This window comes from Xenopus laevis, chromosome 9_10L (assembly GCF_017654675.1).
Source record: "Xenopus laevis strain J_2021 chromosome 9_10L, Xenopus_laevis_v10.1, whole genome shotgun sequence".
NCBI lineage: Eukaryota > Metazoa > Chordata > Amphibia > Anura > Pipidae > Xenopus > Xenopus laevis.
In genome coordinates this window covers 25,174,899-25,202,532 of record NC_054387.1, presented here as the reverse complement: position 1 = coordinate 25,202,532, position 27,634 = coordinate 25,174,899, and the positions used below count along the sequence as shown (strand labels likewise).

Genomic DNA, 27,634 nt, shown 5'->3' with positions numbered 1-27,634 from the left:
TTAACATGTTTTAACTTTTTGACTATGCAGGACAGTATAAGTTTGCTCTTAGATGCTGTACGGACCAAAAATGAAGAACTTGCCGAAACTTGGAAAAAATCTGAACAATGGGCTACCATTGAACAGCTTTGCAGTGAGTATATTTACATATACAGTTACACTACTCTGGGTTCATCCTTGCCACTCAGTGCCAAATTGGAAGGGACTGAAAACAATGGGTACCCCCCACCAGTTATATATTTGGGAACGTTGGTTGATAAGACCCAGACACAGTTGTGACCTGTATTGGCAGTTATTGTGCTATAAGTCAAGTCTGCTGATTTTGTACATTTTGCATTAATTCCTGCTTTTTTCTCAGGCACAGTTGGGCTCCATCCCTCAGAACTTCATGATTATGGCACCATTGGAGGAGCCTCACATGCTGCATCTTCATCCATGTGGTCTTGTGTGCACTGCACCTTCATGAACCAGGCGGGTACAGACCATTGTGAAATGTGCCGACTTCCTCGCACCTAAAGTTAGGTTGCAGACTAGGGGACATGCCAACAAGTCCTCCAATAGGGAGCAGGTCCCTGAAGCAAATTTTCTGCAAGTCCCTCCCCATCCCTTTCATGTTGCTTTAGGACTGACAGGGAGAACTTTTGGCTGCAAAACTTGCTTTCTCACACTCTGCCATCAGAGCCAAGGGTAATGTTTTTACACACTGAGGCAGTCCACAGCTGGATACCAGAATCCTTTTGTGTTTTTTGGGGTTGAGCTCCCAAATGTTCATCCCTCTATTAACCCATATTCAAAGCATTGTCTGCAATTTGCATTGGCAGTAATGTAAAACTAGGACAGTTACTAAGTCCCATTTACTATGAGAACTTCAATGGAAACAATAAATGGAAAGCACTTCTTAATCTAACAATTCTTTAGATGTTAATTTATTGGTCACCAATTAGTTGAAAGTGCTGAACCCATGTGCTATAAACATAGAGATTTTCGGTCTCCCACAGACGGATAGGGCAATGATTTTATATGGCGAGATGGGTTTTTTTTGTGCATGTCACATCTCATGTGTATTTAAAAAAAAGTAATGCTAATTACACCAAAATATACATTCAATATAAATGGGCACATACATTATTTGTATTCTTTGTAAAATTGTTTTCTTTGAAGCAAAAGGTTGTGTTTTAATTGCAGTTAGTTTGCTATTGTATCTCGCCATCTTTTAATAGTTCTGTGAAGAATTTCTGACATTGTACTTTTAGTGGAGCCTTAGTACACACACTTACTATACTAGGGATGCACCAAGCCCTGATTTTTAGTTTTCAGTTTTGGCTGAATCCTCCAAACTAGGCTTACGGATGCAGGTGGAGAAACAGCAAAATCCACTTCCTTCTGCTCTTTCCTTTATCTGCACCATGTCAGCAAGCAGGGAAACGACCTGTACAGTCAACATATCAAGAAGAGTATTTCTGGCTAATATAGGATTTTTTTTTTATTGTATCATATTGCAGTTTACAACAATACAGTTGTGTACTTTTAAAAAAAATGGTTAGCCGCAAGCCTTATTTGCTTGCACAGTTAACCGTTTCAGCCTATGAATCTGGGCTGCTTCATGGTTCATGGTCTATTCCAGTGATCCCCAACCAGTAGCTCGTGAGCAACATGTTGCTCTCCAACCCCTTGGATGTTGCTCCCAGTGGCCTCAAAGCAGGTGATTATTTTCGAATTCCAGGCTTGGAGGCAAGTTTTGGTTGTATAAAAACCAGGTGTGCTGCCAAACAGAGTCTCAATGTAGGTTGACAATCCACATAGGGACTACTAAATAGCCAATCACAGCACTTATTTGGTACCCCAAGAACATTTTTCATGCTTGTGTTGCTCTCCAACTCCTTTTACGTCTGAATGTTGCTCACGGGTTCAAAAGTTTGGGGATCCCTGGTCTATTCGTTACTACTCAATATTATTGCCTCTTGTGCTTAAATCTTACTGTTGCTCTGGCAACACAAATGGTGGGTAATTCTCTTTTTACCAAAATGGTGACTGCACAGGGTCCCTATAGAGAGAGTGTAGCTGTATATGCTGCTTTATTACAATAATCCCTTGCATGCATAGTGGAGTTCACCTGTAAAGTTGCCCTTATTGAGGTGGTTATCGTATGTAAGAGTACACACTGGGCTTCTGGGTTCTTCTATAGCTTGGACAGTTCTTATTTCACCCCCTAGCTTTGGGGAATGATCTTCAAACTCCCTCCCCTTTATTGGAGTTATCATGTTGTAATGCAGAGATTATAAACCAAAATCCAGAGTGCCTTATTTCCTTGTATCGCACCAGATATCGACTAAGCTAGACTTCGGCTCTTCATAGTGTTGTTGCATGTCCAACCATTTTTAAACCATTTTTATTCATTGATTACCTACTTTTACACAGAAAACTTCTAGCTTTAGTTTCCTCTTATTTAAATAATTAAGAAACATAGTGTTGATTTGGTTCTATGTTTTCTTAATCCATTAACCTAGCCTTGAATAAAAACATCTTCTCAAAGAAGGCTGATTAGAAAATATAGTAACAGGAGCACCACACACAACATCTGAGAACAACAGCCCATTAATCATATTATATTTGAGTACTTTGGCCAAATAATATAGAGCATGCATGGTACAGTATACAATGTCCCAGGAATATTGGAAAGGATATCAATTTGGAAAGGCAATCATTTTGGCCCAATATAATGTCCAGTGGTTGGCCAGTTGGATCAAAAATTGCTTATTTGGCAGCCAGAAACTGCTCTTAATTGTGACTTGATATCTTGAGTGTTTTCTATGCAAACTTTCATTGTGAGAATACTCTCCTTAGCTTTGGTAGTGGTAAATCACCAATTCCACAGTTCTTGGATGTTGCTTTGGATTGTTGCATACTGTGTCTTTCATTATTATTTCTTTATTACGGGATTATAGGAGTGCAAAGCAGGAAGTGGTCAGATTTGGAGTAAAATAAAACTGCTTGAAAAAGTTAAAATGTTTGTCCTGGTGATTTCTTTTTCACATAACCTCCAAACTGTTTTGGAAAGCTAAACTATTTCCCCAAATGTGTATCATATGTTAATCTTCAAAAGACCTACACTGTAACTCACCAGTAGGGAGTGGATTTATTTAGAAGTGCAGTTTAACAACCATTGTGCAGCCTAAATATATATGGATATTTTTGCACTTAACTTTTTCTGACTTTAGCTTCCATCTGCAGTCCACAAAGCTTTAGGGATGTTCAAATCTGTAAGAAAAAATGTATACAGATCAGCGCTTGGCAGTAGAAAAAACAGAAACCAAAATAGTGTAGTAGGTTTAAATATTGATAGAGCACCTTGTGTCAAAACTTGCTCATTGAAGTGTGTTTCCCCTTTTAAACGTTTCCATTTCCAGTACTGATGTATATTTAGCTAAATTTCCTACCCACCAGCCAAAAATTTTATATATTGCCCTTAGGATTAGCAGATTGCACTCTCCACACGGGTCCAATAAAGAGAAATACAAAATAGTGTAACGCCATTTAAGTTAAAATACTTTAAAACCAAATTACACTTACATTTGGTTTTTTGAAGTCACACACATAATTGTGCATAAGTCTCACAGGCTGTTAGCTCCCTGCAGTCACGCGGCACATTTTTATGAAGTCACTGCCCTCAATTTTTGACATTGGGTGCTCTCGCAATATTTAAACCTACTGCACTATTTTGGTTTCTGTTTTCTCTGCCACCATAGGCACTCATGTATATACATTTTTTTGGAGGCTTTGGATACAGCTGAGAGACTGTGGAAAGATCAGCAAGTAAAACTAAAATACTGACCTTTTTTTATTAAAATTGTCTTAATCTATGTTCAAATCAGTACTGTTTCCAGCACTCTCTCTATACTAAATCCTGGCAGTGGTGTGTTCCTTTAAAGCAGTGCCCTTGCCTGGGCCCCTGCATGAATGTCCGCCTGCTGTGTCTGTTTACCTTTAAAAGGTATCACTACAGAGATTAACTGGCTCCTTCATTGTTTACACCTCAAATTCAGTTCACACATGTAATCCCCCCTGTATTGTTCACACTTGTAACACATCTATTGTTTATACCCTAAAATCCTGTACTGTTCACACCTGAGACCCAGACTGAAACTGCCCACATAGTTCACATTTTATACAAAATGCAGAAGTGTCACCAGCACTGTGTCATAGTATGTAATACATACCTGATAGGTATGTATCTGATAGGTTTCACTTTCCCCTGTTCTGCCTGCCCTATGCTTCTTGTGTGTACCATACTCTGTCTGTCCTACTCTGCCTGTGTGTGTGCCATACTCTACCTGCCCTGTGTGAGCGCTATAATCTGCCTGCCCTATGCTCCATGTGTGTGCCATATTCTGCCTGCCCTATGCTCCTTGTGTGTGCAATACTCTGCCTGCCCTATGCTCCCATGGTGTGCCATACTCTGTCTGTCCTATGCTCTCTGTGTGTGCGCCATACTCTGTCCTACTCTGCCTGTGTGTGTGCGCATGCCATACTCTGCCTGCCCTATGCTCCCTGGGTTTGCCTTACTATGCCTACTCTATCCTCCCTGTGTGAGTGCCATACTTTGTTTGCCCTATGCTCCCTGTGTGTGCCATACTTTGCTTGCCCTTATGCTCCCTGTGTGTGCCATACTATGATAAGATCCACAATCTCCAGAACCTACCAGATCGCTGGTAAACCTTCTATCAGACTCACAGCCCACTCAACTCGGTCAGTGGCTGGCTCTTGGGCAGCACGGAACATGGTGTCCGTGGAGCATATCTGCAAGGCCGCTAACTGATCTTCCATTCATACCTTCACCCGATTCTACCAGGTACATGTAACCACCTCCACAGAGGCAGTCTTTGGTAGGAAGGTACTGCAGGCTGCCGTACCAGCCCTTCCTGGGGACTGCTCTTGAATGTCCCTCCAGTGCCTGTGTCCCCCTTAGATGAGAGAGTAAGAGGGTTTTTTGTCTTACCTGTAAAATCCTTTTCTCTCTTCATCGAAAGGGGGGGGGGCACAGGCACGCCCATCCCTGTACTGATATCAAGCCAGGAGGTGGAACATCCCTATGGCAGTTCCTGCCTAGATCCAGCATCACCTCCAACTCTGGTGGGGCCCCAAGCCCAGACAATCTTAGGGGTTACAATATCCTCGATTGGCGAGGAAAACCTTTCAAGTTAGCTCAAGGTTCAACCATGGTCAGTTCTAGTGAATTCCTCAGTTATGATTTTCACTTGTAACGTTCTGGGGCGTTACAGTATGCCGGAGGGGTGTAGCCTGCTGGGATAGGTGGGCTTGCCCCCTGGGAGGGTTGTCAAAGTTCTTGATTGTAGTGTCCTTTCCTCCCGGAAGGTAAAGTTAACCCTTCAGTGCCTGTGTCACACTTTCAATGAAGAGAGAAAAGGATTTTACAGGTAAGACAAATATCCCTCTATACAGTATAATTTCTGATGAGACAGTTCCTACTCCTATTAATGACTCACGTAGGACACACGTAGGACCTAGAGAGAATTAGAGTGAATGTAAATGTATTAAAAATTATAACTCTTTTAAACAAACACATATAACATATAAATGATTTTATTTCACTATATTAATTTGAGGTACTCACATGGTTTTATATGTTGTTTATGTACGAATCACATAATAGGAAATACTGCACATTTTCTTTCAGTATTAAAACTATTATGAAGTTCAGTGAATGTTTTACTTAAATATTTGCACAAGAAAACAAAGGAATTACTTTGAGCACAGTGTATTTAAATGAATTTAATGATGTTTGATTGCAAATGCACTTTATGTATGAACTTTACCTTTAAGAAGAGATAATGAGCAATGTGTAGACTTTTTAAATCTTGAGACACGTGTTTTCTGATGACTCTGAGGAAGTGCCAAGTGTTTAGCCAAGAAACACGTAAGTCCGAGCACACCCACTGCACAATGTCTGTACCACACCCAGTGTGTCTTAAATAATGCTGATTTTTTGCAAATAAAGTGGTCCCCCTTGGAAGTCTCAGACAGCGCCAGTAAATGCGGGAAATCTTTTTGTTGAATGTACCACTAAATGGCAGTGTGTTGGGAGTTTCCTTAAATGAGAAGGATCTAGGGTTTTTTGTAGATAACAAGTTGTCTAATTGTGGGCAGTGTCATTCTGTGGCTACTAAAGCAAATAAAGGTCTGTCTTGCATAAAAAAGGGCATTAACTCAAGGGATGAAAACATAATTATGCTTCTTTATAGGTCCCTGGTGAGGCCTCATCTGGAGTATGCAGTGCAGTTTTGGACTCCAGTCCTTAAGAGGGATATAAATGAGCTGGAGAGAGTGCAGAGACGTGCAACTAAATTGGTTAGATGGATGGAAGACTTAAATTATTAGGGTAGACTGTCACGGTTGGGGTTGTTTTCTCTGGAAAAAAGGTGCTTGCGAGGGGACATGATTACACTTTACAAGTACAACTAGAGGACATAATAGACAAATGGCAGGAGACCTTTTTACCCATAAAGTGGATCACCGTACCTGAGGCCATCCCTTTAGACTAGAAGAAAAGAACTTTCATTTGAAGCAATGTAGGGGGTTCTTCACAGTCAGGACAGTGAGGTTGTGGAATGCACTGCTGGGTGATGTGATGGCTGTTTCAGTTAATGCCTTTAAGAATGGCTTGGATGATTTTTTGGACAGACATAATATCAAAGGCTATTGTGATACTAAGCTCTATAGTTAGTATAGATATGGGTATATATAATTTATGTGAAAGTAGGGAGGGGGCATGTATGGATGCTGGGTTTTCGTTTCGAGGGGTTGAACTTGATGGACTTTTTCTTTTTTCAACCCAATTTAACTATGTACCAGTGCCAGTTTGGAGTGACCGACTTCTCACGAGAGCAGCATCTGGACTGCAGGATACACACACCAGGTGAGCTCCGAAGCAAACCTTATTCTTATAAATATATTTGCTGTGTGTCATACTCTGCCTTCCCTATGCTCCCTGTGTGTGTGTGTGTGTCATACTCTGCCTATGGAACATAAGCCTGGTAGGGGTTTGTTCTGGGGGTTTGTTAGCACTTCGTATGTCTTAATATGACAACTTTATTCATATATGAGTGATAAGTGATATCCCTGCAGTGAGCACCGACCATTTGGCTTTTTGGTGTGCTACCACAATTAAAAGAACAGTCATCAACATTTGAAAGTATATTAAAGGAATGACAATATAATGTACTGCTGCCCTACACTGGAGAAACTGTTGTGTTTTCTTCAGAAAAACAATTATAGTTTATATAAACAAGCTGCTGTGTAGCCATGGGGCAGCCATTCATGTACAGGATACACAGTCGATAACATAAGTTCTGAAGAATCGCATTGTATATTACAGAGCTTATCTGTTATCTGCTGAGTATCACATGCCTTTTCAGCTTTGAATTGCCAGCCCCATGGCTACAGAGCAGCTTGTTATATAAACTATAGTTGTTTTTCTTACCAAACACAACAGTTTTACCAGTGCAGCAAAAGAGTTATATTTTCATTACTTTAGAAGACTTTCATTTTTTGGTGTTACTGTTGCTTTAATGTGGACATGGTCTTGAGGTAACAAGGGTGTTGTTATCAAGTGGGTGTGGTTTAAAACAGGGAGTGGCTAACTGACTTCCATTATCAGCCCTCCACCATGAAGGCCACTGTTTCACAGAAGTTGAACAGCGCTGCTTTAAAAGGATCTGGCAGCTCAGCCCTTAATAATAGTGTCACAAAATGGTGCCTGCCTGCTTGGCGTGACTGTGATTCTTTAATTTCAAGACTGAAGGATACAAGATTTAAAGCATATAGTAAAAGTGAAGTTTATTGTGTTTGACTAAAACAATAGACATTTGAAATTATTTCATAGGGTGACAGGTCCCTTTTAGGCAACAAATCATCTCTTTTTCGGGCGACTAATCTCCCTGAAAAGCTTTCCCGCCGACTATAATCTAAATTGTCGTCGGGTGGCAATTGGATCACTTCGTTTTCTGAAGTTGCCTCACAAGGAAACTTCGGGCGACTTCGGAAAACGAAGTGCTCCGAGTGCCATCCCGTTGGCGATTTAGATTCTAGCCGGCAGGCAGGAATCTTCCCTTGTGTCTCTGCCCTTAAGCACCAGCAACCATTTTATACAGTATGGCTAGGTGTGTATCATGTGTTAATCCTCAAAAGACCAGCACTCGAACTTACCTGTAGGGGGTGGATTTATTTAGAAGTGCAGTTTAACAACAATTGTACAGCCTAGATACCTACGGATGTTTTTGTAATTTTCATTTAGCCTTCATCTGCCGTACAATTGCTACACAGCTGTGGGGATCAATGCTGTTTATTTTACATGTAATCATGCTGTGTACTGGACTGCACTGTAGGTAACATCAATCCACAGCAAAATCTCTTCTGAGTACCTGTAGGTATTTTGTGGGGTTAGAATCATTGATGACCTGGGCATATCTACTACACCTGTAGACCATATGCATTTACACTTTTCTATAAATGCACACCATATATCACACAAATGCTCTTTTCCTGTAGTTCTTTCTTTAAAAAAAACTAAGAGGGCTCATTCATAATGCAGAGTGTGAGAAATTCCAGCAAAAAAAGACATACACAGTAACATAGTAAGTTAGGTTGAAAAAAGACACACGTCCCTCAAGTTCAATCTTTAATATTATTATTTTATATAACTGACATATATGTGTTTTTAATGTGCCACTGTCCTCCAGCTCATCTGTCAACCTGTCTTACATTTATATACACAAACTCTCTCTCACGCTCCATGCTCAGTGATGCTTCTGTTTCAGTCTAGTTTCTGCTCAGACTGTTGAAGTTCGCAAGTAGACATGTGCTTTAGGTCGGTCCAATTCTTTTCCAGATTTAGTGACACCTGTACTGTTTATAACAAGCTGCTCAGTTGGTTATCACTCATAATTGGGTTGATCATTCTTTGTGATGGTGATAGGGCTGTTTAATGCTACCAAATGTGTTGGATATAGAAGGAAATTAATAGTTTTTTTTTCACTAACCTAATATTATACACTTACTATGTCAGGTCCACATCATTTGGTAGTGTGAGACAAATACTTGTACCGCTTTGCTCTTTGCTGTACCCTGCCACAAAGTAATGATTTGCAGACCACAAGAGTAAAGGAGAAATCCCTTAAGGATTTCATTAAAGCCCTTCTTGTTCCAAAGTTCTCCATAAAAATTCTCATCTTAAACACATTATCAGGAAATGATTTACAGAGCTCTGTTGTGAGCTGAAGCTAAACTTTTCTCAAGCAATGTTTGTTTGGAATGTTTTAATACACCTCATCTTGATTTCTTGCTAAGCAGAATAGAGAAACCAGTTACTGCCCCAACATACATAAAGTGACATTATTAGCAAGTCCATGCTTCCTACTATTGGAATCAGCAGAGAAAATGGCCCACATTATTGTCCTGCAATAGGGCACTCTAAGGTTTTCATACAACCCTCTCTATTGGGGGATAGCAGGGAGATGTGCTGTAAGAGCTAAGGGACATTTTGAGCATTGCTGATTAATAGGAAAGATTAATTTAAGTAACACAGTTATTCCTGATTAACACAAACCACAAATGGAAATGATTTAGCATAATAGGACAAGAGGATAATTCAGTGACTGGCAGCAGTATGTCAGACACTGTCTTCCACGGATACTAATATTTTCCAATCAGCCGGGAAGAACAATTGGCACGTCTATAGAAAGATCCATAGACCACTGCATTTTAAGCTTTTAGCCATAACACAGAGTATGCGAGCCTGAGAAGAAGGCAATTGTAATTTAGCAGAAACCCAGCTCATTCTCTGTGCATCTCGGCTCTGGAAAGCATTCACTTAGCTCAGGGCTGCGGCCCACAACCCCCCTTATGTGGCCCTCCACATCAAAGTCTGCCTGCTGTGCCTGCTCACCATTTGTAAACGTTAAAAGGTATCACTACAGAGATTAACTGGCCCCTGCATAGTTTAAACTTCAAATTCACACTATAATCCCCTGTATTGTTCACACATGTAATCCCCCTGCATTGTTCATATTTGTGACACCTCTATTGTTAACATCCTAAAGCCCTGTACTGTTCACACCTGAGACCCAGACTGAAACTGCCCCCATTGTTCACCTGTTCACACTTTATACAAAATGCTAACGGGGCACCAGCAATGTGTCACTGTATGTAGTACATATTAGCGTGGTCCTGTTTTTCCTGTCTCCTGCTCTGTTCTGTCTTCCCTATGCTCCCTGTGTCACTGTGTGTGTCATACTTTGCCTGCTCTTTGCACCCTGTGTTTGCCATACTCTGCCTGACCTATGATCCCTAGAACATAAGCCTTATATTTGTATATTTGATATCTGGGGGTTTGTTAGCATTTGAAAATTATTGTTAGGAACCCCTAAGGTGTTTAATCATATGCTGGGGTACTGTATTATACACAGGGGAGGAGGAGACATTTGGATTTAAGGGTATGTCTTAATATGACTTAACTTTTTTCACATGTGTGGCATCCCTGCCAGTGTCGGGGCAGGGTAGTTTGGCACCCTAGGCAAGAGCTTCAATCAGTGCCCCCCTGTCCTGCATTACCATTTACCTCCTTACCATGATGTTTTTAAAAGAAAGAAAGCAACAAAATGTACAACACGTTTTCATATATTACTGCCCTCTGTACTTGAACATTAAACCTAGCAGCCATCCATCATACTGCCCCCCAATACCTGTGCCAGTAGCCATCCATCATACTGCCCCCCCCATACCTGTACCAGCAAGCTCAGCAGACATGCATCATACAGCCCTCCAGTAGCCATCATTTTGCCCCCAATCTTTACCTGTGCCAGCAGCAGCCAAAAATAAATCTGATCACATCACATTACCCCCAAGTATTTATGTACCTGTGCCAGCGCCCAGCATAGCAGCAACATCAAACATATGGCCCCCGGCCCAAATCGGTACCTGGCTGTACAACTGTGCAAGGCTGAGAGCAGCAAGGGTGAGCCACACCAAGCAGGCCACCAGCTCTCTGCCACCCAATCGCATCAGTGATGTCATTGACGTGTATACGCACGTCGCGCTGCGCTGACGCACAGAAGGAGCTATTACTTGCTGGCAAGAGGGAGAAGGTGAAGGAGAGGGATTACACCTGACTGAGTGACCGTGATTACTGAAACAAATGATTAAATAAACGCTTGAAAAAAAAGAAAAAAAAAACCCCAATGATGACGTCCTTACACAGCCGCCTACTCTACCTACCCCCTAGTTCTGGTCCTCTACCTACCCCTAGTTCTGGTTCTGGTCCTGATCCCTACAGTGAGCACCAACCATCTGTTTTTTTGGTGTGCAATTAAGTGGGTGTGGTCTAAAACAGGGAGTGGCCAACACTAGCTTCCATTATCGGCCCTCCACCATGTAGATTAGAAAAATTCCGGCCCTCTGTACCATATAAATTGGACAGCACTGATTTAGCTTCATATTATTGTTTTATGTGTGGTTGCACTTTGTACATTAATGACAGTTGTTCTGTATAATATCCTGTGGAAAAAAAAAAAACCCACTTAAACTGCTATGAAACCACAAGAAAGACTCATGTTGGTCTGGTAACTCAAGCTGACCCTAGTGAGATCAGGGCCTGGATCTAGACCAAAAAGGGGTGGGGAGAATTAAAAGAATAGTGAATGAAGAAAACAGACTTGTACACAACTTGCAGAGAAAGAGAACTAACGGGGAGGGAGAGAAGCAACAGAAATACATTTCTACTGGAACAGCATCAACAGGTAGCACATTAAAGGGCTCTGCGCTATGAAGGAATACATTCTGGGCATGTTCTAGAAAATATAATAGATGTTTTCAATTATATTCCACAGATGTTCTCTTTCAGGCACTGACGAGTGAAAGGAAACACAAATCTGAGGAGTAAGTAAACAATTCAGAGCGAAGCTGCTGTAATTCTTTAGCTGGCATGGCTCAAGGCTGGACAAACAGCTATATCCTACAACAAATACTGAATACTAATGCATAGCCAAACAGGAACAAACCACCTCCCTATGGGTATTTATGTTCCTCCCTGACCCCAACCCAAGCACAATATCCAGACTCATGAAAGATGCCTTCACCTTTGTCATGTCACATCATGTCTGAGGCACCATATAGTGCTGATTGCCAAGCAAGAGCATTTAGTGAACACAGTGTCGGACTGGCCCACCGGGATACCAGGAAAACTCCTGGTGGGCCCAGGTGTCAGGGGGCCCTTGTGCTGCTAAATATTTGGCCTATTTCATGGCCATTTCCTATTTCTTTGAGAGCAAAGAGGCTAAATAGATGGAATAATAGATTATAGTATGTAAAGAATAGAGCCTTGGAGAATAAAGGTTGAGTAAGGAGAGAAATAATAATTGTACTGAGAGTGGGCCCCTGGTCTATGGTTCTTTGGTGGGCCCCTGGTGTCCCAGTCCGACACTGAGTGAACATGCTCCTGTTCAGTAATTACTTTTTTTGGGAGTCTGGAAGAAGTGATTGGGGTGGGGACAAGGAAGCCTGTGGTTAAAGGAACAATAACAACAAAAAATGAAAGTTTTTAAAAGTAAATAAAATATACTGTACTTAGGGTTGCCATCTCACTCCTTTAAACCCAAGCACATGTAATCCACAGCCTACATGGCTAATTAGCAATTAATTTAGCTGCATGATGCATGGCTGCACATAAATCAGTTCAGTCTGCAGCATGCATCTAAATGAAATGCTAATTAGCCATGTAGGCTTTGGGCTCCATATGTATTTGGTGGTGGCAACCCTAACTGTACTGTTTCCCTGCACTAGTACAGTTGGCATATTTGCTTTAGAAACACTGCTATAGTTTATATAAACTTGTTGCTATGTAGCCATGGGGATAGCCATTCAAAGCACAGGTTACATAGCAGATAACAGATGCACTCTGTAGAATGCCATTGTATTATATTACATTGTATTATTGTATATACACTATTACAAAGATTACCTGTTATGTGCTATGTAATCTGTGCATTTTCTCCTTTTTTTGGCTTGAATGGCTGCCCCCCTTAGCAGATTGTTTATATAAACTATAGTAGTCTTTCTAAAGCAAACACATAACTTTTACCAGTGAAGGGCAACAGTACATTATATTTTAATAACTTTAAAATGCTTTTATTTGTTGGTGTTACTGTTTCTTTAAATACACTTAGTGGGAAAGTCTGTACATATACATCATGGCTAATTCTAAGCCTTAATTTTTTTATTTTTGAATTACCGTATATACTCGCGTATAAGCCGAGTTTTTCAGCACCCAAAACAAGCTGAAAAATGCTGCCTCGGCTTATACGCGGGTCAGTTAAAAAACGCGATTCTGACACGTTCCTATAAAAATCATAGGAACGTGTCAGTATGAAGAAAATGCTGCACATAAAATATTTCCTGCAAAGGCCCCCCCCGCAAATCCGCCCCCAGCCCTGCGCACCTTTCTCAGCCGAATCGGAAGCAGCAGCTGGCGGCAGGTATTGTTGCCAACCACCAACATGTATCTTTTCATTTCCCTGTTAATTCGGAGCTCTGCTGTGACATTATAAACGACTTCTGAGGAAATATAGGGAGCTGAGATGTGTAACTAAGACCACAGAAAGTTTTATTTTGTATCTAACAAAAGCAGCGGGCACAGGTAAAATGTTTGAGGGAACTATCCACCACACTGAGTCCAGCCCCTTCTCATTTAGTTACACAATCTGCTCGTCGCTCCCACAATGCAGCTAGGTAATACGCGTACGTGAAGTTGTGACGCCAGTCTCGCGTGATGACATTTGCGCGATTTTTAATAGACGGAAAAGGTTTGGAGTTTACAGCCTTGGAGAAGGTGTAAGTAGCGATTTGGGACTACGGGCAGTGTAAGGGAAAGCGGAGCTGTGCATTTATGTCACGTGGATTACAGGGTGAAGTTTAGCCCCAGGCTATCCAGTCGCCTCTATTGGGACGAAAACTGCTCTATATGTACACAAAGTGGCTTAGGGTAGAAAGATGCTGGCACCATAGCAATGGCCCTGTGCTCACACATCTGTAATTCAATGACAGCAGGGGACAGGTAACCCGCTTTAACACCCCAAATTTTGCTGATCTGGCTGTAAATTCAGTCAATGTTCGTGCGTTTCTTAAATTATATTGGAAATACTCTATTGAAAGTGTCACATATCTGGTGTAGAGAATAGTTTTCCAGCATTCGTTGATGTCTCTTCCTATGGCAAAGCCTTGCTGGGAGTTGTAGTTCAAGTTCAGCTGGAGAAATTGCTGGTTAGACAGCGCTGCGTTGCATGCTTATCTTTCCCTCTGGCCCAAAATGCAGTCAAGTTGTACTTGCTAATGATTAGTGATGGGCAAATCTGAACCGTTTCTCTTCACCAAAAAAAAAAAAATATATAGACACAGAGAGTCTTTAGCTTTATTTCTCACCCTAGGCTTATACGCGAGTCAATAAGTTTTCCCAGTTTTTGTAGGTAAAATTAGGTACCTCGGCTTATACACGGGTCGGCTTATACACGAGTATATACGGTATTTGCCTTCATCTTCATCTGACTCTTTCCAACATTCAAATGGAGAGTCACTGACCCCATCTAAAAACAAATGCTCTGTATGGGAACACATTTATTGTTATTGATACTTTTTACTCGTCTTTCTATTCAGGCCCTCTCATATTCCAGTCTCTTAATCAAATCAATGCATCAGCAACCAGAGTGCTGAAATTGTCTCGCCTGGTGTTACGTATGAAAAGGTAGTGTATAATTTACACTGTTGTCACCTTAAGAGAAATTGCACTAGATGTGTAAAGCAAGGAGTGAAAGGGGATTGTAAACTGATCTGAAAGTTACTCGTGAACATAGCTTATTCTTACAGCTAGATGTCAGGTGAATCTGCCTGGCTGGTTGTTTCGCAAGAAACAGATGGCTATATGGAAATAGTGATCATAAGTTTAACTGGCCATAACCAGACTAATAAAAGCTGCTGTTTGGGTCCCTCCAGCAGAATATATATTGTCAAGACAAAGAACGCATTAGATAGACATCCAAAGGCAGGTTGTTTAACAATTATTTACCAGTTTGCTCACTAGCCTTAAAGGAAAAATTACACTATTTTGAAGCAGATTTTGTAGTTTATTTTACATTAAATAGGTAAATATATAGTTAATAATGTACCCCTATATTATAAAATATTATAAGTCTCCATGACCATATAAAAGCACATGGCCAAAGGCAGAGTACATATGGATCACAACTTTGAGGTGGCTTTTAATATCCTCATATTTCACAACAGGGGATACATAATTTATTATAATACACAAGTTTCATTGAGACATGTGACAGAAATTACATCACTGACCACTGGATTGCAACAGATGACAACTAAACATAGTTAGTTACATAGTTAAATTGGGTTGAAAAAAGACAAAGTCCATCAAGTTCAACCCCTCCTAATGAAAACCCAGCATCCATACATACACCCCTCTCTACTTTTAATTAAATTCTATATACCCATGCCTATACTAACTATAGAGCTTAGTATCACAATAGCCTTTGATATTATGTCTGTCCAAAAAATCATCCAAGCCATTCTTAAAGGCATTAACTGAATCAGCCATCACAACATCACCCGGCAGTGCATTCCACAACCTCACTGTCCTGACTGTGAAGAACCCCCTACGTTGCTTCAAATGAAAGTTCTTTTCTTCTAGTCTAAAGGGGTGGCCTCTGGTACGGTGATCCACTTTATGGGTAAAAAGGTACCCTGCCATTTGTCTATAATGTCCTCTAATGTACTTGTAAAGTGTAATCATGTCCCCACGCAAGCGCCTTTTTTCCAGAGAAAACAACCCCAACCTTGACAGTCTACCCTCATAATTTAAGTCTTCCGTCCCTCTAACCAATTTAGTTGCACGTCTCTGCACTCTCTCCAGCTCATTTATATCCCTCTTAAGGACTGGAGTCCAAAACTGAACTGCATACTCCAGATGAGGCCTTACCAGGGACCTATAAAGAAGCATAATTATGTTTTCATCCCTTGAGTTAATGCCCTTTTTTATGCAAGACAGAACTTTATTTGCTTTAGTAGCCACAGAATGACACTGCCCAGATTTAGACAACGTGTTATCTACAAAGACCCCTAGATCCTTCTCATTTAAGGAAACTCCCAACAGACTGCCATTTAGTGTATAACTTGCATTTATATTATTTTTGCCAAAGTGCATAACCTTGCATTTATCAACATTGAACCTCATTTTCCAGTTTGCTGCCCAGTTTTCCAGTTTAGACAAATCACTCACTAGGCAAAGTGGCAGCATCCTGCATGGAACCTATAGTTCTGCACAATTTAGTATCATCTGCAAAAATAGAAACAGTACTTTCAATGCCCACCTCCAGGTCATTAATAAACAAGTTGAAAAGCAAGGGACCTAGTACAGAGCCCTGCGGTACTCCACTAACAACACTGGTCCAATTAGAAAATGTTCCATTTACCACCACTCTTTGTAGTCTATCTTTTAGCCAGTTCTCTATCCAGGTACAAATACTATGTTCCAGGCCAACATTCCTTAATTTAACCAGTAACCTTTTTGTGTGGCACTGTATCAAATGCTTTAGCAAAATCTAAGTAAATCACATCCACTGCCATCCCAGAATCGAGGTCTCTACTTACATTCTCATAAAAAGAAATTATGTTAGTCTGGCAAGATCTATTACGCATAAAACCATGCTGGCACAAACTCATAGTATTATGATTTGCTATGAAGTCCAGTATCTTATCCTTTATTAACCCTTCGAAAAGCTTTCCTACCACTGACGTCAGACTAACTGGCCTATAGTTTTGAGGCTGAGAACGGGATCCTTTTTTGAATAGAGGCACCACATTAGCAATTCGCCAGTCTCTCGGCACTATGCCAGATCTCAATGAATCATGAAAAATTAAGTAAAGATGTTTGGCAATCACAGAGCTAAGCTCGCTAATTACCCTGGGATGAATACCATCTGGCCCTGGACCTTTGTTAATCTTAACATGTTCTAGTCTCTTTTGAATTTCTTCATGTGTGAACCATGCATCATTAGTTGTATTACTAGAATTGGGACTGTTAAGAAGGAAACCTTCACTTACTGATTCCTCATTTGTGTAGACAGATGAAAAATATGAGTTCAGAATCTGCGCTTTTATTTTGTTTTCATCAACCAGCTGACCCCCCTCTGATAGTAAGGGTCCCACCCCTTCCTGCTTCATTTTTTTACTATTAACATATTTAAAAAATAATTTTGGATTTTTTTTACTGCTTGCTGCAATATCCTTTTCTATAGCAATTTTAGCTTGCCTTATAGCTTCTTTGCATGATTTATTGGCCTCCTTGTACATTATAAATGTTTCGGCTGTACCAGCTAACTTGAAAGCCTTAAAAGCACGTCTTTTCTTACCCACCTCAACACCAACGATTCTATTGAACCAAAAAGGTTTTGCTTTGCAACGACATTCCTTGCTTACAAGTGGAATATACTGACAAGTATATTTATTAAGCAGTATTTTAAAGACTTCCCATTTTTGTTCTGTGTTTAACCCTGAGAAAAGCATTTCCCACTTAATATGTTGCAGAGATGCCCTTATACTGTCAAAGTTTGAACGTCTGAAATTTAGTGTTTTAGTTACTCCCTTATAGAATTGCTTTTGCAACAGAATCTCAAAGGAGACCATGTTATGATCACTATTCCCTAAATGCTTCCCCACACAAATGTTAGGGATGACATAAGGATGTCATTTACAGGATATGTATGGCTCTTGGTAATATAAGGATATAAATCAAGTTGCCATGTCATGCAGTTTTGTCATAATAAATCCGTAAATGATGTTTGGATATGAACAGATACACCTTAGAAGTGATATATAAATGAAGAGGTGTTAACGCTATGCTGCTAGATCTCACATATAAATTTTGCTGGAAATAGAGCATCTTCTAAAGACCTAACAGACACATGGCTTACATGTGTGTATGCTTAGAGGCAGGATGAAGTACATGCAGAGGAGGAGGGAGGACTTTGTTTGGAGATGCAGTAGAAGGCTTTCCATTGGAGATTACATATTTATGTATGAGTGTAAAAAAGTTGGCTTTTTTCATTCATCTTCAGTATTCTCCCCCTTTGGGTGCACTGAAACGTGGGCACCCATCTGTAACATTCCAATGTGTGGGGGTGGAGAACTGACTCCTTTAAGCAGCAGCTTTTATCTTTTTGCTTGAGGAAGAAAATATTTGGATAAGCTATAAAACATTTGCATGACGTGAATAATTTCAGAAACAGATGTTGCTTACAAGCTCTTGTCACACACTTCATTTCTGTATTTCTGTCAGTGGGCAATTAACAAATTTAAGCTGCACTGCAGTTTTACACTAGTGACGTAGGTACCAGTCTTATCATTTATATCTATATACTACTTTTTTCCATACATTTAGATTTCATCATGGAAAAGACACTGCTGTGCTTGGTGCTGATGGTTCCTTTGATCTGTACTTTAAAGCAACGAAGAGAGCCGTCCGAGTGGGATTATCGATCAGTGGGTAAGCTGCTCTGAAATCCTTTTAAAGAGAAAAAGGGTGCATAGTTTTAAAGGGAATTTCTGGGGTCTATTATTTAGTAATACACCAAATATCTTTAGCATTTTTTCTGCAGTTACTTTTTTATGTGTTCTCAGCTTTCTGCAAGAATTCACTGCATGATAATCATTTGACTTTCAGCAGTAGATCTGATGTATCCTATGGTGTAGCTAATGAGCTAGTATACACACTGAGCCAGTTGCTCTAACTGCCTATAACTTCAGAGAGTTGCCAATTTACCACCATCTGTATAAACTTATTGGATACAAGGATTAACCAGCACAGTGTGCTCTTATTGTGTACAATATGATCATGCTTAGCATAGCAATTATGAAATAAGATACTGCACTAAAGAGAAATGGACTTAAAAATCTATTTTAATATTCTATGAGGATTGTTAAACTGCACATACAGTATTTCTAAACCATCCAGGAGTGCCCATACTTTACTAACACAAGGTCTAATTTTAGAGATGATGTGCTATTAGGATCTACATCATGGAAAATATTACGTAAATATTGATTTGAGAAAAAAAAAAAAAAAATTTTATATATATATATATATATATATCTCGCTAACAAACAACTATTTCTTATATAACTTTAATTTAAATATCTGAATGAAAAGAATGAAACCGGAGGGTGATTTAGACAAGCTGTTTGTTGAAAGTGTCTTGAGATCTACTGATAACCAGTTAAAGGTCTACTGGTAGATCCTAATCTACCTTTTGGGCACCTCTGCTGGTAATTCTAGCATCCCATTTTCACCAGCATTCCCTTGGTTTACAGTTAACAGCTAAGCAATGAAAAAGGAAAAGAGTTCTATTTGTGCAGTACTTGTGCAGCCTGCACCTCCATATACAGGTTATCTAGAATGCTTGGGACCTGTGGTTTCACGGATAAGGGGTCTTTCCGTGATTTGGATCCCCATACCTTAAATCTTAAATTTTCAAAATAAAATTTGGGTCAAAACTCACAAATTCAAATTTTAAATCACCAATTTGAATGTGAGATTATCACACCTCGACACAGTTCTAATTCGACTATTCACCACTTTAAACCTGCCAAATTCATGTTGAAATCAATGGCAGAAGGCTGTTGAACTATTTGAAGATGTTAACTGCCTTCCTGACATTCCAGTTTTTGTTTTTTTTTAAGGAAGACTCAATTTGAATACAATTCAAATTCAATTTGAATTTTCGAGTAATTTGTATTCGATCGAGTACATTCGAATTAAAATTTACATAACTTTGAAATTCAACTTTTGTTAAATCTGCCCCTTAAACATTTTTAATTATTTGATTAAAATGAAGTCTATGGGTGATGGCCTTCCCGTAATTCTGAACTATCTGGATAATGGGTTTCCGGATAACAGATTGCATACCTGTAATGCTATAGGTGCAGACAAACAGTTTTGGCATGAGAAATTTTTCACTTAGTAAGCTGACATCACCAATGAATTTTTTTTGTTTCCTGTAGCTGAGAAGGTAAACATGCGAGGATGTGCTAATCTGACTACTGTGCTGGACAACTGGAAATTTGCCATTATGACCCAGTTTAGAAACCTGCTCCTCTATGATCATCACACTGTGCTGCCGGACTATGGAAGGTAGTGCTATTAGAGCTAACACATATGAATACTTCCCTCGCTTACTGTGCTTAAAGACTGGCCAGTTCTATGGTTCATAACATATTAATAGCTGGAAATAAACCTTTCCTTATAGTTATGTGACCAGAAAAGGAAATGAATCTGAAGGTACATAGGATTCATGGAAAAGGGAAACTTTTCCATATGTCATGCCTAACATGCCATTCAGGGTAAAGCATTTGCCCCCTCTCTTTTACTTGAAAAGCAGTAGAAGCAAACATTGGGAGATGCATAGGGATCAGGCAACGGGGAACAATTCAAACAGTTGTCAAATACAGTCAATTCCTGCGCTGCTCCCTTGTTTGCTTGTCAGGAATGCATAATGTCACATGGTATGGTTCTCCACCACTGTATTTTAGGTGGATGAAATGGCCAGTATGTCTTGCATTGACCTTAATGAAAACTGCCTAACCATTATAAGCCTGAAAACACTCAAATTTGTGTTTTTTGGGACTAAAATTGCCTGTGCACGTGGTGTTGGGCATTTACCAAGAAAATCAATTAGTGGTGGCATTTCTATGTCTTTTTATTTCCTTATAAGTTCTTGGTATCGTCAGTTCTTTAAAGGATGACTTGAAAAGAAGGGAAGAGAACTACAGTTAAAGGAGAAGAGTTTAAGGGTACTTAGTTCTATGTAGTACTGCTCCTATTTAATACTAACAGAACAAATATGGCCTCCCACACACCCTAATGGCTGGTATAACTATGTTTAGCTATAGCAGCCCCATTTATGAAAGGTTTATTGAATCCTCTAGGTATTTGCTGAATGTATGGGATAAAAATGGGGTTCTTTACAAAAAGGGGGATGTACTTAAGAAATTTCCCCATAGTTTTGACCCTCAATCCATTAATTGTGACAATATCTGTAACTACAATGCGCTCTTAGGGAGATGGCACAAGAATAGATTTGTTGCCTGTGATGAAAAGGATAATCATATGACGAAGGGGGAACGCCCCCGAAACGTTGTGATGCAACAAACCTACCAGGGGTTGTACCCCGGTTTGAATCGCTTCATGTGCCAGCCTTCATTGTTTTTCACATAGAGATTGGGAGGGCCGTCTCCCTTAGGAGCTGTGCACCGAGCGGAACTACTTTGGAAAGGGCCTGAGAGTGCACGTGATCTTGTACAAAGTTTGAAAAGGATAATCAATTCATACTTATCAATATTTTCTTTTCCTGGACTGAAGCATAGCAGTAGGCACTACAGAGTTAACCCCTCCTGATGTAAGAAGGACAGGAAGTGAGCTAGTTAATAAGTTGTAGGCTTCCCCCATCACTCCCATCCTATTAAATGTACAAAACAGTAGACTCCCCTTCTTCATCATTCTGAAGAGAAGGAAAAACGACAGGTAAGATGGTGTCCTGAATAAATGAAAATCTTATGACCTTAGGTCGAAAATCATGAGGCAGTCTGAAGATCAGTTTATCTTGGTGAAAGATCATACAATTTTCAGAGATATTTAGTGCTTGCTGATGTAATCGCCAAAAGAAATGTTAACTGCCATGAAAGAAACTTAAGTAGTAAAGACTCAAATGGTTTGAAGGGAAATTGAGTAAGAGCTAGGTTCAAGTCCCAAGGTGGAGCTGTAGATTTAATTTGTGGTTTTAATCTTTTCAAGCCTTGAAAGAATCTCACTACTATGGGAGTAGAGAACCAGGAAACACCAGTTAAAGCAGATAACTGAAAAGCACTGTGTTCTGCCACAGAACCTCGGTAGTTTGGAATTGTGACTCACGGCCATGAGGTCTCCAGAATTTCTTCACTAACATTTTCTGGGTGTGTCTGGACTTTGCTCAATTGATCTGCGATCACATTCATCTTCCCTGGAAGGTGTGTACAGCTGTCAGGTTGAGAAGGTTCTCTTCAGCCCGAGCAAGATCTCCTCTGTTTGCTTTATTAATTTGGAGCTTTGTTCCGCCTTGTTTCCTCAGGTATTTCACTACAGTAGTATTGTCTGAAAATATTTTTACTGATCTGTCTTTGGCAATTTCTTGAAACTGAAGAAGAGCCAACAGAACAGCCCATGATTGCTTCACCCAAGCTGACTGATGAAGAACATGGGTTTCCCAACCCTAACCACTTGGGGAGACTGGAGATGAATCCTGCTTTGAAGTTTTTTCATCTTCTGCCAAACTGATGCACTGAAACAACAAATGGTCCACATTCCACTGGCTCAGAAACGCAGACTGAAGAGGTCTTACACGAGCCATGGCCCACATGACTGCATTTAGAGAGGCTGGGAGTTTGCCCAGAACTTGTTGACAAAATTGGCTGAGATGATTGGAAATTTCATGGACATGGTTTTGAATATCCAGGATTCTGTCTGGAATAAGACTGAAAAGTCTTTGTGTCTATGATGACACCAAAGAATTTGAGAGACTGTACTGGAGATAGAGGATTTTGACAGTTTATCATCCAGCCATTGTTCTGAAGTGTTTCCAACTCTTAGGGGCAGATTTGTCAAAGGTCGAGGTGTTTCATGAAAAAAAATTGAATTTAAAGCTATTTTTTGTGTTCTTCGTCCAGGGAAATAGTCTAAATTCAATTCGAATTTGAAAAAAATTCGAATATCGAAATTTGTCATGTACTGTCTCTTTAAAAATTTGACTTCGACCATTCTAAAACCTGCTGAATTGCTGTTTTAGCCTATGGGGGACCTCCTATGACCTATTTGGAGACAATTGATGGACATTTTGGGGAAAACTTCGAATCAAATTTGATCGAATTCAATATTCCTTAGATTTATATGATTCGAATTTGGCGGAATACAGACCTACTTGATCAAAAACGGACCTATTCGACCAAAAAAAAAAACTTCGACTTAATTTGTTGGTCTGTTTGAATTGGAATTTGAAGTTTTTTCAATTCGAAATTCAATCATTGATAAATATGCCCCTTACTATATATCTTTGAGAAATTTATAAAATTAACTGGTCTTTACCAAGATGTCGTTGAGGTAAGCAAATATCTCCACTTCTTGTAATCTATGAATGGAGTCTGCTGAGGCCAGGCCAAAGGGTAAAGCCTTGTACTGAAAAGGAAGGCAGATACTTCTGATGGCTTGCCAGGATTGAAACATGCAGATCTTGTAAGTCTATTTTAACCATCCAGTCTCCTTGGCTGATTGTCTTGATGGACTCCATGGATTTGGTGGACTCTGTGTATTTGTAATTATGAAACGATTTAGTAAACTGAAATACAGAAAATGGCTCTGAATTCGCCTGACTTTTTTTTGACCAGGAAAAAGGGGGAATAAATCCCTAAATTTTTGGCATTTTGGAACTTGGACAATTACATTGTTTTTTAGAAGTCGGTTCAAGATTTCTTTCATTGATGAGCGAGCCTCTGTGGTCTTTTCATGAATTCTAAATGATAGCCTAGTGAAATCACTTTTCACCCAGCTGTCAGTCCTGGTTTGAGCCCAAACAGTCTTGAAGTGAGATGACTTTACTCCAACCGGTGACTGTTGGGCTTGCAAAACCTCCGAAGGTTTTGTTTCTTTCTGATTTGACTTCTTTTTCGGCCTGAAAGAACTGTGACTTGGATTTCCAAAAAGAACGATTCTGAAAACTTTAATCAGCCTTATATTGTGACATTTCTATTCTATGTGTACTGTATATTGTGAGTGGGTCCCTAAGCTCAGTAAGTGACAGCAGTACAGAACATGTGCAGTGAATCAGAAGAAAAGAAGATGTGGAGCTACTGGGGCATCTTCAGAGACACAGATCTTTATTGCTAAAGGGCTGTGGTTGCCTTGGACTGGCACAGAAACTCAAAACATAATGTACAACATTTCTACCTAACTTCTTTAGTTCTCCTTTAAGAGAGACCCCTTCATCAACAGGTAACATGGTTTTCCTTAAAAGACAGCAGCAGCAAGAGCATTGGAAACCAACGGAAGGTTAGCAGAGACCTGAAAAGAACATTGTGACTTTCTCTACCATATCCGTCATGGATTTGTTAAATTACTATTTCATCCAAGACATGAATGCATTGAATTGTTCAGTCATGATAAACTTTCTTATCATGTAAGGCAGGTTTGGAGGAAAATAAAGATTTCTCTATCCCATGATCTTCCACTTTCCTATGCTCACTGTGATTGTGATGTGGGCTCCTAAAATATAAATACTCTAGCTACATAGAGAATTATTCCAAGAAATATCTGGCTGCTCACAATTACATAGACTCACCCACTGGCAGCAGATTTAGATCTTCTAGAACTCATGGGTCAGCTGGAAAAATCCATAACACACCACGAGTAAAATATCATAAAAGCCCAAATAGACAAGGCAAAAAAAAGCACTTACTGCAATAAAAGGTGGTGCAGGAAAGTAGGGTCAGGGCTCACAAAGCCAAACAGCGTCTGTAAGGAAGGGCTGGCAGCAGGGGAGTAAAACAGACACTGAGACTTAAAGGAGAACTAACCCCCCTAATGTGAAAATCCCCTTCCACTACCCTCCATAGTGCCCCCTCCCTGCTTCTGCCCCGCACAGTGCATTATTGAAAAATGTGCCACTAATTGTGAAACTCATGTATCTGTGCAGAGTAGTTTTTCCAAGTCACCCAAAGTTGCCACACAAGGAAACTTAAGGTGGCCACAGACACACAGATCCTATCGTACGAATCGAGGATTCGTACGATTTTCGGATCGTGTGTGGCGTGTGCCGACATCTTTCGTCCGGCGGAGATCGATCGTTTGGTCGATCGGTCAGGTTTGATTTTGACCCGACCGGTCCTGCCGGAGCCCACGGCACATCGTAATCGGATCGTTCGGCCATACGGCCGAACAATCAGATTACACCCGATATAGCCATGTTTGTTAATGGCATATCGGGGAAAGATCCACTCGTTTGGCGATGTTGCCAAACGAGCGGATCTTTGCATCTATGGCCACCTTTAGGGTGAAAAGGAAAAATTAGTCACTACATATGTTTTACCACTGGTCATGGTTGGACTGGCCCAGACCTACTTCCCAATAGGCTACTCCATGGCGCGTCAGCATTTGAGAATGCATGCAGCATGATTGTGTTTGCGCATGTGGGCGAAGACAGTTTAGAAGCCAGAAAGGGAGCCCCAGTGACTGCCAAGAGGGCTCTTCGGGTCGCAACAATGGTGAGCCCTAATGCTCTAGTCTGACCCTGCCACTGGTGATTTAAGTTATTGTCAGTTGGGATACATTTGGAGGAGATTAGCTACCTGCAGAAGAAAAGATTTAGCAGGGAGAATGAATCTCCTTGCATGCCATTGTCCTTATAGATACTAAGAGCAGTTTGTAATCTTACTTAAGCTTCCACTGTCTTTCAGTCTTACTGGCCACAGGTAACCCTCTCACAGCAATATTATTACACTGTGATCATTTACAAAAGATAGTGGCCAACATTATGTCCAGTACTGTAAATCAGATTTATGGAGAACAAAGGCCTTCATAATATACAGTAATTTAATTTTTTTAAGTGAAGTACAGTATAAGGTAAAATGCATTGGTCCAGTGGTTAGCACTGCCTTACAGTGTTGCAGTTCTGTGTCTAATTCCAGCCAGAGAACTATCTGCAAAAAGTTTTATGGCCTCTCTGTGTGCATGACTTTCCTCTGGTCTCTTCCCATACTCCAAAAACATTCAGGCAGTTAACTGTTAAAACTGACCCTACTGTGAGTGAATGTGATATGGACCTTAGAGTGTAAGCTCTACTGTGACCAATGTAAAATATGTAAAATCTAAGTAACGCACTGTAGAATATGATGGTGCTATATAAATAAAAGATAATATTATTCTTTTCATTTTAGGATTAAGTCTCTCTCCGAAGCTTTGGATGAATTATACAAAGAGTTTAATGCCCTGAAGGAGCACCTGGGGGAACTGAGTACCAAGTTTGAAGGGGTAGAAGTCTTTGTGGATGAGATGAATGCTGGCCGGCAGATGGCACCTCCAAAATCAGTTCCTACAGTGGCACAACCAGCCAGGCAGCCAGTTGCAAGCAAAGAGACGGGTTTGGGCCTTGGGGTCCTAACTAATCAAAGAAAGTTTAAAAGGCCCAAAGCTCCTGTTAATCAGCCTTAAAAAGGAAATCAGCTCTCCCTGTTATACTGAGCGTATTATTCTATTTACAAATACTAGCCAGTTATTATGTACGTTGTTCAGGTATTTGCATTTATAAATGTGCTCTGCTTATTGTCCATTTTCTTTATAGATGGTTCATTGAAATTCTAAAAAAATGTTTTAATTATTTTAAAAAAGATTTATATAGAAAATGAAAAACAAACGTTTTATGTGATATTTACAGATAGGCTGTACCAGAGTGTTTTGGTTCAGGGGGGCTCTTCAGGGGGACCAACATATATAAATGCAGTTTTCTCCTTAAATATCATATATTAGCATAACTCTGCATTCCTTCTGATCCATTCTGCTTAACATACACACAAGGAATGGTTCATAGCATGGATATCTTTCTTTTTATTATATTTCTGAAAATAAAATAAAATCTTATACTTCTTGTGTCCCATATGTAATTAGGTATTAGATAAAATCTAACAGATGCCAGGGTTTGTACATACAAATTTCATGGCTAACATTTCAGCTATTGCAAAAAACACACTGCCTGTGGTACCTAGTGGCAGGGGATGTGGTCATCAATGTGGTCATCATACCCAGAGAAGTTGGATTTTACAGTCTCCCAAGGGACAACGTGCAACACTGGAATAATAGCAGCAAGCCCATGCTGAACTACATACCTTGGATGCTTTGCAATTCCAATTGCTTATTGTAAACTGTGGCCCTTCTGGCCCTGAAGGAGTCTGCCTGAATTCTGACAGTATCAGGTCAGACCACCTTACTAAACCAATTTTCAGGGGATAGTCCCCAACCCGCAGTTTTGCATAGTTGAGTAAAGTCTGAGACATTGCTTCTCTCTTATTGAACTCTGACATTCCGCAGCCGCCTGGAGACAAGCTGCATTCATTGGGCAGGTGGTTATTGAGCTCTTCTAATGGCTGGGCAGGGGATGTGAGGTGTGGCTGGATGAGTGACTGCTGCTGGGGGCCCACAATATGTTCTTGTCAAGATATGCTGGGGCCAAACACTGTGCCTAATTGTCATGAAATGCAGAGGGGAGAGCGGGGGCACACAGTGCACCTGTCATGAAACCTCTTTATTTCACTAACAATAACTTTTCATACAAACAGTAATTTTTGGGAACATTAGAACAAACGTTTTATGTAAAATGGGGAAAATAATATTTAAAATCAGAGAAAAGCACCCATTGAAAAACAAAATGTAGGGTGGATGGAGTTGCAAATATATTTTTGATTTTTCTACTAATAAAAATATTTTTTAACT

At 40.1% G+C, this 27,634-nt stretch overlaps 2 protein-coding genes across 9 annotated transcripts in view; both read left to right on the top strand.

The window, feature by feature from the left end:
- Positions 1-1,132, top strand: part of nploc4.L (NPL4 homolog, ubiquitin recognition factor L homeolog) — a 91,413-nt gene extending 90,281 nt beyond the window's left edge. The window contains 2 exon segments of one of the 2 annotated variants that reach the window (NM_001094645.1): positions 31-133; positions 359-1,132. In NM_001094645.1, the coding sequence (NP_001088114.1) occupies positions 31-133; positions 359-516 (261 nt within the window). In that variant the 3' untranslated portion in view covers positions 517-1,132. 2 annotated transcript variants of the gene reach the window in all.
- Positions 1,133-6,822: 5,690 nt separating this feature from the next.
- On the top strand, positions 6,823-26,787 carry LOC108700980. 7 transcript variants are annotated; one of them, XM_041576461.1, is made up of 6 exons: positions 11,598-11,810; positions 11,915-11,949; positions 14,719-14,806; positions 18,512-18,616; positions 20,131-20,260; positions 26,086-26,787. In XM_041576461.1, the coding sequence occupies exons 4-6, from the start codon at positions 18,520-18,522 to the stop codon at positions 26,357-26,359; spliced, it is 501 nt and encodes a 166-aa protein (XP_041432395.1). In that variant the 5' UTR covers positions 11,598-11,810; positions 11,915-11,949; positions 14,719-14,806; positions 18,512-18,519; the 3' UTR covers positions 26,360-26,787. The 7 variants fall into 7 exon arrangements, with proteins under 7 accessions (XP_018090546.1, XP_041432398.1, XP_041432396.1 ...); XM_041576459.1 differs by having other exon boundaries at positions 11,901-11,949; XM_041576464.1 differs by lacking the exon at positions 14,719-14,806 and having other exon boundaries at positions 11,590-11,810.
- Positions 26,788-27,634: the final 847 nt, after the last annotated feature.